At 39.5% G+C, this 11535-nt stretch overlaps 1 protein-coding gene across 1 annotated transcript in view; it reads right to left on the bottom strand.

Moving 5' to 3' along the window:
• Positions 1–8940, bottom strand: part of GAB3 (GRB2-associated binding protein 3) — a 68328-nt gene extending 59388 nt beyond the window's left edge. The window contains exon 1 of the mRNA XM_012661579.1: positions 8823–8940. Within this exon, the coding sequence (XP_012517033.1) occupies positions 8823–8894 (72 nt within the window). The 5' untranslated portion in view covers positions 8895–8940. The remainder of the gene's footprint in view (positions 1–8822) is intronic.
• Positions 8941–11535: the final 2595 nt, after the last annotated feature.

The raw sequence follows: 11535 nt of genomic DNA, 5'->3' as shown, positions 1-11535 counted from the left end.
ACAATACAACATCAAAAAAAATACAAATAAAACAATACAGTGTAATAATTACTTATATAGCATTTACTTTGTTTTAAGTATTACAAGTAATCTAGAGATGATTTAAAGTATACAGGAGGATGTTCGTAGGTTATGTCCAAATACTTTGTCATTTTATATAAGGGACTTAATCCACGGATTTTGGTACGGGGGGGGGGGGGTCCTGGGACCAATCCCCTGAGAATACCAGGTGACAGCTGTACTTACACTAAATTCACTTACTTAAAAATTATGTTTTTATTATTTGAAATGCAAATTCAATCGGGTATCTTGTATTTTACTTTTTGCTAAATATGACAGTATGACAACCCTACGTGGGGGAAAAATTCCACCCCCATTGAGAACTACTGATCTAGATCCTCATACACAAACATGAGCAGACAACCAAGAATTATCAAGTGCTTGAAGAATTCAAAGCCAAATTTCAAAAAGCTCTTCCTCAAATATGGCAAATATATTCCTACTGTCTCAGGAAGCCTTGCACTTACTGTTCCCTCTTTTTAGAAACCTGTTTCCCTAAATGTCTGTATGGATGTAAGGGATGAAGCCAGGATATACTAAATAAGCTAGGGAAAATTCTCACAGGATGATGAAATATCCAGAAAAGATGGACAGGCTGATGCGAAAAGGAAAGAGTTCATAGAAAATGAAAACATGATTATCAATCAATGGCTGAACAGCAGAATGTTACAACAAATGAGTAAATTAGTGAGTTAAAAGCTTAATCTGAGACATCTCTCAGAACATTGAGCAAAAGAACATAATGATGGTAAGCATGAGAGAAAAGTTGAGGCATATCTGGAGTGCCAATTCACACTATGCCAGTTATTTATGTATTGATTCTCAGCCCCAAGATCACCCCTCTATGCTCTCCTTTGGAGTTGGGACTGGAACTCTACCAACCATATTTATTAGACTCCCTCAATGGCTGTCACCACCATATGCTAGATGATAGAACAAGTCTTGACCAATTTCAAAGGATTCAAATCATACAAATTATATTGTCTGACCCCAATGAAATTAAATTAAAAGTAAAAAACAGAAAGGTATCTGGGAAATCCTCAAATATTTGAAAATTAAACAACACACTTCTAAATAACCTACAGAACACAGAAGAAATCACCAGGGAAATTAGAAAATATCTCGAAGTGAATAAAAATTGAAACACAACTTATCAGAATTTGTGGAATGCCACTAAACCAGTGTCAAGGGGGAAATTTATAGCACTAAATGTCTATACAGATGCTCTTCAACTAATAATAGGGTTACATCCTGACAAACCCATCGTAAGTTGAAAACATCTTAAGTTGAAAATGCATTTAATTCAGCACACCTAACCTACTGAACATCATAACTTAGCCTAGCCTACCTTAAAGATGCTCAGAACACTTGCATTATCTTACAGTTAGACAAAAACATCTAACATAAAGTCTATTTTATAATAGTTACAAAGAATTTTGAATCGAAATTCAAAGTACAGTTTCTATTGAATGCATATAGCTTTCACACAATCATAAAGTCATAAAATCATAAGTCAAACCATCGTAAGTTGGGGACCATCTGTATTAGAAAATAAGAAATATCTTGAATCAATTGCCTTAGCTTCTACCTTAAATGAATTTCAGAAAGTGCACTGCCTGCTGTGTGGTCAATGCTAAGGGAAAGAAGCTGGACATAAAAGACCATATAGTCTATGATTCCACTTATATGAAATTTCCAGAAAAGGTAAATCTATAGAGACAGAAAGCAGATCAGTTGCTGCCCGGGATTAGAGATGGAGTGAGGAGTGACTGCAAACAGGCCAAGGGAATTTAGAAATGGTCTAAAACTGGTCTGTAGTAATGTTTTCACAATTGTATAAGTTTTCTCAAAATGTACCAACTGTACACTTACAATGGGTGAATTCTATAGTGTGTGTGCATACATACATACACACACATATAAAATACCACAATAAAGCTGTCTTTAAAAATCACTGGAATGTATGGAAATGGGTTCTAAGGATGTTAGGCCAAGGAAGACAGAATATAATATTGGATTAAGCTAAATGTGTTGATAAGAGTGGGCTTACCAGAGACCCTAGATTTAATGTGTTAGCTCAAGCACTGAGTGTTCTAACAGTTTTCCTAAGGGAATGATATCTTTAATGCGCTGAAAGAAAAACAAAACAAAAATTTTGAAAAACCTGCCAATCCATAATTCTATGCCCAGTGAAAATATTTTTCAAAATGAGGAAGAAATAGACATTCTCAGACCAAAAAGAAAAACAAAAAAAAAAAAAAAAAGAAAAGAAAAATATTGAGAATTCATTGCCAGCAGACCTAAACTACACAAAATGTTAAAGAAGGTTCTTCAGACAGAAGGAATATGACAGCAGACAGAAACTTGAACCTACACAAAGAAATGAAGAATGCTGGAAATGGAATAAATAAAAGAAAATAAATTTTATATTTTCTCCTTAGTTCCAATTGCTTGAAAAGATAACTGATTGTCTAAAGCAAATTTAGTAGCAATGTATCATGTTTATAGCATATGTAAAAGTAAAATGCATGACAACAATAGCACAAAGAATGTAAGAATGGAATTGGGAATATACTATTGTAATGTCCTTACAACACTGGTATAATATTATTTAAAGGAAGTCTCTAACTAATTAAAGATGTATATTTTACACTCTAGGGCAATGACTAAAAAATTAAAGTTATGATTGGTAAGTTAATAATAGAGATAAAATGGAATAATAAAAAAGGCTCAATTAACCCAAGAAAGGCAGAAACAGAGGACAAAAAAAAAAAAAAACCAACAAAGAACAGATAGAATAAATGGAAAACAGCTAGCAAGATGGTAGACTTTAACCCAAACATTTCAATAATCATACTTTGTGTGAATGAACTAAACATGCCAATTAAAACAAAGAAGGTAAGAATGCATAAAAAAGCAAGACCCAATTATATGCTGTATATAAGAAACCCACATTAAATATGAAGACACTGGGCCAGGTGCGGTGGCTCACGCTTGTAATCCTCCTACCTCGGCACTCTGGCAGGCTGAGGCGGGAGGATCGCTCGAGGTCAGGAGTTCAAGACCAGCCTGAGCAAGAGCGAGACCCCATCTCTACTAAAAATAGAAAGAAATTAGCTGGACAACTAAAAATATATAGAAAAAATTAGCTGGGCATGGTGGCGCATGCCCGTAGTCCCAGCCACTCAGGAGGCTGAGGCAGTAGGATTGCTTGAGCCCTGGAGTTTGAGGTTGCTATGAGCTAGGCTGATGCCACAGTACTCTAGCCCGGGCAACAGAGCGAGACTCTGTCTCCAAAATAAATAAATAAATAAATATGAAGACACTGATATGTTAGAAGTAAAAGAATGGAAAAAGATATACCATGCAAGCACATATCAAAAGATAGCTATATTTATATGAGAAAAATAGGCTTCAAAACAAGAAATAGCATCAGGGATAAAGAAAGACTTCTATTCTCCAAGAAAACATAATAATTCTAAATGTGTATAACAAACAACAGAGCATTGAAATACATGAAGGAAAAACAAATAGAACTGTAAGGATAAATGGACAAATTGTTGACAAAGCCACAACTACAGATAGACATTTTCATACTCTTCTCTCGGTAATTGATAGTGAAATAAGCAGGAAATTAATAAGGATATCGAAAAACTGAACCACAATATCAGCCAGCCTGGCCTAATTAACATTTATAGAACATGTCACCCAATGAGAGAAGAATGCACAATTTTTCAAGTACACATGTAACATTCATGAAGTGAAACTATATTGTGGCCCATAATATAAACTTAACAAATTTTAAAGAATAGAAATTATACTTTGTTCTTGGATCACAATGGAATTTAACTAGAAATTAATAACAGGCATGTAGAAAATCCAATATTTGGAAATTAAACAAAGAACTTCTAGACAACCCTTGGGTTAAAGACAAACTCTCAGGGGAAATTAAATAATATTTTGAAATGAATAAAAATGAAAACAATACATACCCAATATTGTGGGATGCACCTAAAAGCAGCACTTGAAGTTTGTAGCATAAATGCTTATATTAGAGAATAAGAGAGGTCTTTAATGAGTGATTTAAAGTTTCCTCACTAAGGAACTAGATGAAGACGTGATCAAATTAAACCCAAAGCAATCAAAAGGATGGAAATAATAAAGATAAGAGGATAAATCAATGAAATTGAATGCAGAAAGAAAGTAGAGAAGATCAATGAAACCAAAGGCTTGTTTTTAGAAAATAACAGAAAAATTGATAAAACTCTATCATGACTGATCAGGAAAAAAAAAACATAGAAGACGTAAATTACAGTAGTATCATAAATGAAAGAAAAGACCTCACTACAAATCCTATAAACATTAAAAGGATAATAAGGGAACAAAACAAACAACTTCACGCCAATAAATTCAAGAACTTAGATGAAACAGAGAAAATCCTTGAAAGATACAAACTACTAAAGCTTGGTCAAAAAGATATGGATAACCTGAGTAGCTCTTTACCTATTAAAGAAATGAAATTTATAGTTAATAACTTTCCCACAAAGAAAAGTCCAGGCCCAGATAGGTTCAATGGTGAATTCTACCAAGCATTTAAGGAAGGAATACCAATTCTATACAATATGTTTCAGAAAATACAAGAGGAGAGGACACTTCCCATTTCATTTTATGAGGCCAGCATTATGTTAATGTCAAAGACAGTACAAAAAAGGAAAATTGCAGATCAATATCCCCCATGAACAGAGACACAAATATCCTCAGCAAAACATTAGCAAAGCAAATCCAGCAATATATGAAAAGAATGATATATCGTGTCCAACTCAAGTTTATTCCAGGAGTTCAAGACTGGCTCAACATTGAAAAATCAACCAGTATAATTCACCATAGTAACAGACTGAAAAAGAAAAGGATATTATTATTTTTATGGATGTGGGAAAAGCATTTAACAAAATCTAATTCATGATAACAAGTCTCAGCAAACTAGCAATACAGGGGAACTTCCTCAATTTGGTAAAAGGCACCTGCAAAAAAGCCTACAGCCAACATATTTAAAAGACAAAAAGCTGAATGCTTTCCCCCTGAGATCAAGAAAAAGTTAAGGATGTCTGCTGTCATCCTTTCTATGCAATATTTATAATACTGCAGGTTCCAACTGCAAACAAGGCTACTAGAACTAATAAGTGAGTTTAGCAAAACTACAGGATACAAAATCAATAAAATCAATTGACAAACTAGTTCTAAAATTGATATAGAAAAGCAAAGGCCCTAAAATAATCAAAGCAACTCTGAAAAAGAAAAACAAAGTTGGAGGGCTGAAACTACTATCATCAAGCAGCATCAAATATTGGCATAAAGATGAACAAATAGATCAATGGAACAGACTAGAGGATCCAGAAATAGACCTATATAAATCTGGTAAATTGATTTTTGACAAAGTTTCAAAAGTAAGTCCATGGAGTAGACAGTCTACTTGATAAATGGTATTGGAAAAAATGGAATCTGTATATGAGAAAATGAACCATGACATAAACCTCACAACTGGTACAAAATTAACTCAAAATGGATCACAGATCTAAATGTAAAATTGTAAAGCTTTTAGAAAAAAAACAGAAGAAAATCTTCAGGATCTTAGGCTAGGTGAGACTTCTTAGATTTGACACTAAAAGTATGATTCACAAAAGAAAAATTGATATTTGGGATTTCACAAAAATTTTAGTTCTACAAAAGATACTGTAAAGAGAATAAAAGACAAACTACAGATTGCTAGAAAATGTTTGCAAATTACATATCCAACAAAGAATTTGTATCCGGAGACAAAAACAGTACTGGGCTCTTAGCATTGTTTTGAAGACTAAATGAGTTAATACAAGTAAGGTTCTTAGCGTAGTGCGTGGCACATATCAGAATTCACCAAATGTGAACTATTATAACTTTATTATCATTGTTATTATAATATTCTTCAAAATTCGGGAAATAGAAGCAAGCCAAATATTCATCAATAGAGAAATTGTTAAATTATGTTACATCTTTTATAAGGAATATTTGGCAATGGTTTAAAAAAATGGAGTAAATCTATATGTACTAAGCTGGAAAGATGTCCAGAATTATGAAGAAAGCAGATTGCAGGACAATTAGTATAATATCCCATTTGTGCAAGGAGAAAATTATATATTTTCTGGAAATTTTTCAAGACTAAACTGCTAACAGTTGTCCCTGGGGAGGGGAGTGGAATAAGGAGGAGTACAAAGGGAGGGTAGAATGTGGGCAAAATCTAAAAGGGGTCTTCACTTTTCATTTTATTTATTCCTATATTGTTTGAATTTTTACAATAAATATATTTCTGTATTACTTGTGAAACAAAAATATACAAAAGAATTAACTATCTTTTAAAGAGCAATGATAAACTTGTACTCACCATCAAATTGGTACTAACTGATCAACAAACACTAGGGTGATCACGTGGCAGAAATATTCTCCAGGGATTAGGGGGATTTGGGGGGGTGGGTAAATCCGCAACTAAAGGACACGGGGAGCACTGTAGGGGGGGAAGGGCATGCCTTTAACCCGCACTTGGGTGAGGCAAAGACATAAAGTGCAACCATAATGTTTGTACCCTCACAACACCCTGAAATAATAAAAAAAAAAAAGAGCATTGATAAATAACTTTCTGATTGTCTTGGCTGATGGATTCAAAGTGGATGAAATACAAGCTTACCTTGGACTGAAAGATTTGCCTAAAAACAGACTGAGCTTCTATTTGTAACAGCAAACATTGATGGGTGCTGCTTGCTGGCCTAGCAGCACAAAGAACTGAGTTATTGCCCTGGTTGTGCTACTAACTAGCTTTGTTATGTTACTATATTATAAACGACAGATTATGGAGTCCTTGAGGACTAGGATCAAGTCTTTTTTCTCTGTCCTCCTATTTGGTAACACCGGGCCTATTTCAGAGTTGGCGCCAAATTAATAGGAGAAAGGAGTAGTTTACTCCTGACCCGAGGAGCCGAAAATAAACCAACTTTCCAAGTCGCGTCAAAGTGACATATGATCGCCATCTAGTGGCAAAAAGGATTCCTGCAGAATTTAGCGAGGAGAAGAAACGGACTTTTCTTTTTGAGGTGTGTTCCAGGGACAGATGCCTTTCAGCAAAAAACAAACAAACAAACAAAAAAACCAACATTGACTATCTAAAAGACTCTGACCGTCCTTTAAAAATGTCCCAATCATCAAGATTTATGTCTTGGAGTTTTGGTAAGATGACATCTGGGATCTTTTGTGTCATGTTTCCTCTATCACCACCTTATCATTACATACCCCACACATCTCTAAGCTGTGCAACGTCCACTCTCGCCACACCCCTGTACTACCTAAAAAGAATGAGCCACGTATGATAATAGGTATGCACAACCATGCCTCCCCAAGGTTTACAAAACACCAATAAATTCCCAGGCCAGTCTGCTCAGGAGAAGATACAAAACAAGATTGGGAAAAAATCTTCCATAAACTTTGCCCTCCAGGCTCATCATCTTTCTGAATCATCTACCAGAAAGTAAGTGTCACTCTTCCAATATCTCTCGTTCTAAAGGACTACAAGGAAACCCACCCTGAGTCAGCACTGCAAGTACCACTCTGTGACAAAAGCCTCACCTGCCCATGCAGGTCAAAGGAGTAGTGAGATACTGGACCCTGTGCTTATGGACTCATGGACTCAAAAAAAAGAAAAAGTGATGTAGGGACACACTGGCAGTTAATCAGCGAAATCTTGGTATTTATACATCTGTGATATCTACATGCTAAACACAACAATATTCCTGTAAAATGTTGTTCAGCAGAACATGAGTGCAGACATGCGCGAGTTTGTTCCTACCACCATGCTGTGGACTTACAGAGAAATTAGGAACTATCAACAAGATGAATCCATCAAGCTACTTCCAGTGTAAAAAGGCAAGAAGCCCTAATATCTATTTATATGCAACTCCCGGGGACTGAAGTGGTTCTTCCTAATGGCTGGAAAATAGTTGCAATGAGGTCTTTAAGCAGAATGTTTTAAAGACTTTATCCCGAGGACGCCGATGGAGATAATGAACGTTTGAGCTGTCTGTAGAACGTTTAAAAACGGTCTGGAATGTGTAGGAAGATGTGCTCTTCTTCCAAGTGTTCCTAATTGCATACTAGTAAAAGTCAACGGTTCCTGCTGGCACTAGAAAAGCGCGCTGTCAGCATAAAGAAAAAGCTGAAAACAACACGATGAGAGACGAGGTACACCGTGTAGGTCTCCAGACAGGAGTGTCTGACGACAGCGACAAGAGACAGCACTCCTTACTGTCCTAGGGTAATGCAGGAGCCTCCCTGCCCGCCTGGCCCAGGCCAGTCCCCTCCCGCTGTCAGTGCCCTTCCCTGGGAAATGGGACTCAGAGCCACTTCCCGCCAGAGACAGTGGTACTCTTTCGAGATGTCTCCCGCCGCCTGGGGTTTCAGCTCCAACCCGCCTCCCTCCGCTACGGCCAGCGGTGGTCTGGAGCCGTCTAGTCCCGCGGGCAAGAGCTACCTGGCCCCGGCCCGCTCCCGGGTACCGCGGCGACGCTGGCTCGACGTGCGATTTCGCTTTCCGTCAATCCGGCCTCGCCTGCCGTCCCGGGAGCTGGGAGCGGCTGCGTCTGGCGCGCCCAGAGCCCCGGGGCTCCCGGGGCCACCGCGCGGCCACACCGCGGGCGAGCGCCCAGGGCCGCGAAGGCCCGGCGAGTGGCTGCGCCCCTACTCACGTAGCGCTGCAGCTTCCTCTCGGGGGGCGACTTGACCAGCCAGCCGGTGCACACGGCGTCGCCCGCGCTCATCGTGGCCGCCGCCGCCGTTTCCTCCAGCTGGGCCGGCCGCCCGCTGCAGGAGGAAGTCGGGCCAGGGATGCCGGTGGGGCGGGCCCTGCGCCCGCCTGCCCAGCGCCGCCCCGAGCGGCCGCTGCGACCCCCCGGAAGGGGACCGGCGCAGCCCCGCAGCCCAAGACGATGGGAAAAGAAGCGGAGACCAGAAGGCCCCTTCGAGCAAGTGCAGTGACGCCAGTGGCAGTGCGTTGGGGGACTCTATACAGGGCGCCTTGCCCGTCTCACCCAGGGGCCCAGGGGACTGTTCTAAGAGTGGAGCTCGAGCGGTGGGTGAGAGAGCCCATCTCTGACCTGCTACTTCAAAAGGGCTAGTCCCTGGGCCTCACTGGCAGGAGAGCCCTGAAACCTACCACCCGCATCTGCTGTGTACATGATTCAGGGAGGAAGAAAAGAAACATTCGTCTTGGACTTCACTGTTCCACTTGATTGTTTGCAGAGTACTGTGTTTTTATGCCCCTCCTGCAAAGATCATTGTGTTCAGTGATAAGCTTTGCTGGCAAAACTGTTTAAATGTCCTAATGAACTCAAATGACCCAGATTCAAAAGGTAGTGCTGTTTGCAGTCTCTTTGACTGTAAGGTTTTAAAAGATGGCTCTAAGGTTGACTGTGTCAGGCAGTGTGCTGAGCACTCTAAATGATAACAATAACAATAATAAACACCTAAGATTTATCATGACCTTCCTAAGTGCCAGTTATTGTGCTAAGGACTTTACAGGCATTATCTCATTTGATCCACACAAATACCCTATGAAATGGGCCCTATTATTATCTCAATTTTGCAAGTGAGTAACATGAAAAACAGGATGATAATATCACTTGTCCAGAGCCATATAACTTGGAAATCATCCATAGACAGCCAGGGCTGTCTCAAGAGTCCATCCTCTTACACACCACCCTCCATTCCCTGTGGGTACCATCTATGTAATACTCGGTGGCATCTGCCAGCTCCCTGATCTAGAGTGCTCTTTCCCCTGGGTGTGATGCCTCTCACTTGGAAGTCACACTTGGAAGAAACAAATGACTTACAAAGAGACTTCTCAACCTGCTACCATACATCTGAAATTTTCAAGGAGAGAAGACTGTTTTGAATGACATGGCTGGGCCAGCACAGTGACTCACGCCTGTAATCCTAGCACTGTGGGAGGCCGAGGCGGGAGGATCACTTGCAGTCAGGAGTTTGAGACCAACCTGAGCAAGAGAGAGACCCCATCTCTACTAAAAAAAGAAAAAAATTAGCCAGCCAACTAAAAATAGAAATAAAATATTAGCGGGGCGTGGTGGCGAGCACCTGTGGTCCCAGGTACTTGGGAGGATCACTTGAGCCCAGGAGTTTGAGGTTGCTGTGAGCTAGGCTGACGCCACGGCACTCTAGCCCGGGCAACAGAGCCAGACTCTGTCTCAAAAAAAAAAAAAAAAATGACATGGCTCATTTGTCATTCTATAATTATGTGGGGTTCAATGGAGAGAACAGAATCTACTCTAGGTGTTTCACACAGAAAGGGATTTGATTTAGGGAGGCATTGGCAGTGCTGGAGCAACCAGAATCAGGGACTGACACTAGAGTTTTGGCTTCAGGGTCACACCAGAGCTGCAAAGCAGAGGTTAGGAGACTATTGCTGGCAACACTCACACCTCAGAGCCCACTTCACTCTCACCAGCACTGCAACCATCTGCCTCCTCTCTGTTTTCCAAATCTCACATTAGCTAAACCTAATTTACATCCACAAATATAGATTGAAGACAATGTTTAATATCTTTTTTAGATTTCCCACCTCTCCAAATACAAGGATGGTGAAATGAAAGTTGAGAGGGAAACTATTAATACATATCCAGCACAGGACACCCTCCCCTGACCAGCTACTCAATATCCACACACTCCCTTGTACATAGAATAAACTTACTATAGCAACGACAACTTATTCACACTAAAACAATGCTATTATCTTTTCTATAAACTGAAAAACACTCCCTAAAACAGGAGACCAAAGGTTCCATCAGGCACAGTAGCCATCTCTAAAGGATAATCATTCCTCTTCTAGTTCAGGTATCATCCCATGTCAATATCCTATAATCTAAAGAAAAAAATTACAAAGTTAATCTTATCAAGTGATGTCTATAAAACATAAAAGGGAGATGGGAAAAAGTTTACACACACAGCTACTAAAATCTTCATTTCTATAACTAGTCATGACACTGTAATTGGTGTTTATAACTTCTTTTTTCCACTACCCCCACCCTCCGGCCCTCCAGCCAGGACCTTGGCTTGTCACAATTCTTTACCTGATGAGTGACCCAAACCTTTATTTCTAACTAGTCTGAATCTTCAGTGGTCCTACCTGGACATGGCATTACTAGGAGATGCCTCAGATGATCCCCTGAATTCAAGACACAGTCCTCCCTGACCTTACTGTTTAACAGCACTCCTATTTCCTCTTGAGAATCAATGCGAATCATGTGAGCCAGTTCAGTAGGACTCATGGTTTGCCTGCTGATTCAGTGGCCTAAAGAATCCCCAATGGCCAGGTGAAAGTCTTAGCCTGCAATTCAATGAAATCAATATTGCATCCCTGGCGGAAGCATTTCTCCCTTGGAAACA

This window comes from Propithecus coquereli, unplaced genomic scaffold (assembly GCF_000956105.1).
Source record: "Propithecus coquereli isolate 6110/MARCELLA unplaced genomic scaffold, Pcoq_1.0 Scaffold720, whole genome shotgun sequence".
NCBI lineage: Eukaryota > Metazoa > Chordata > Mammalia > Primates > Indriidae > Propithecus > Propithecus coquereli.
Note: the sequence above shows the minus strand (reverse complement) of the source record. Positions and strands in the feature narration are given on the sequence as shown.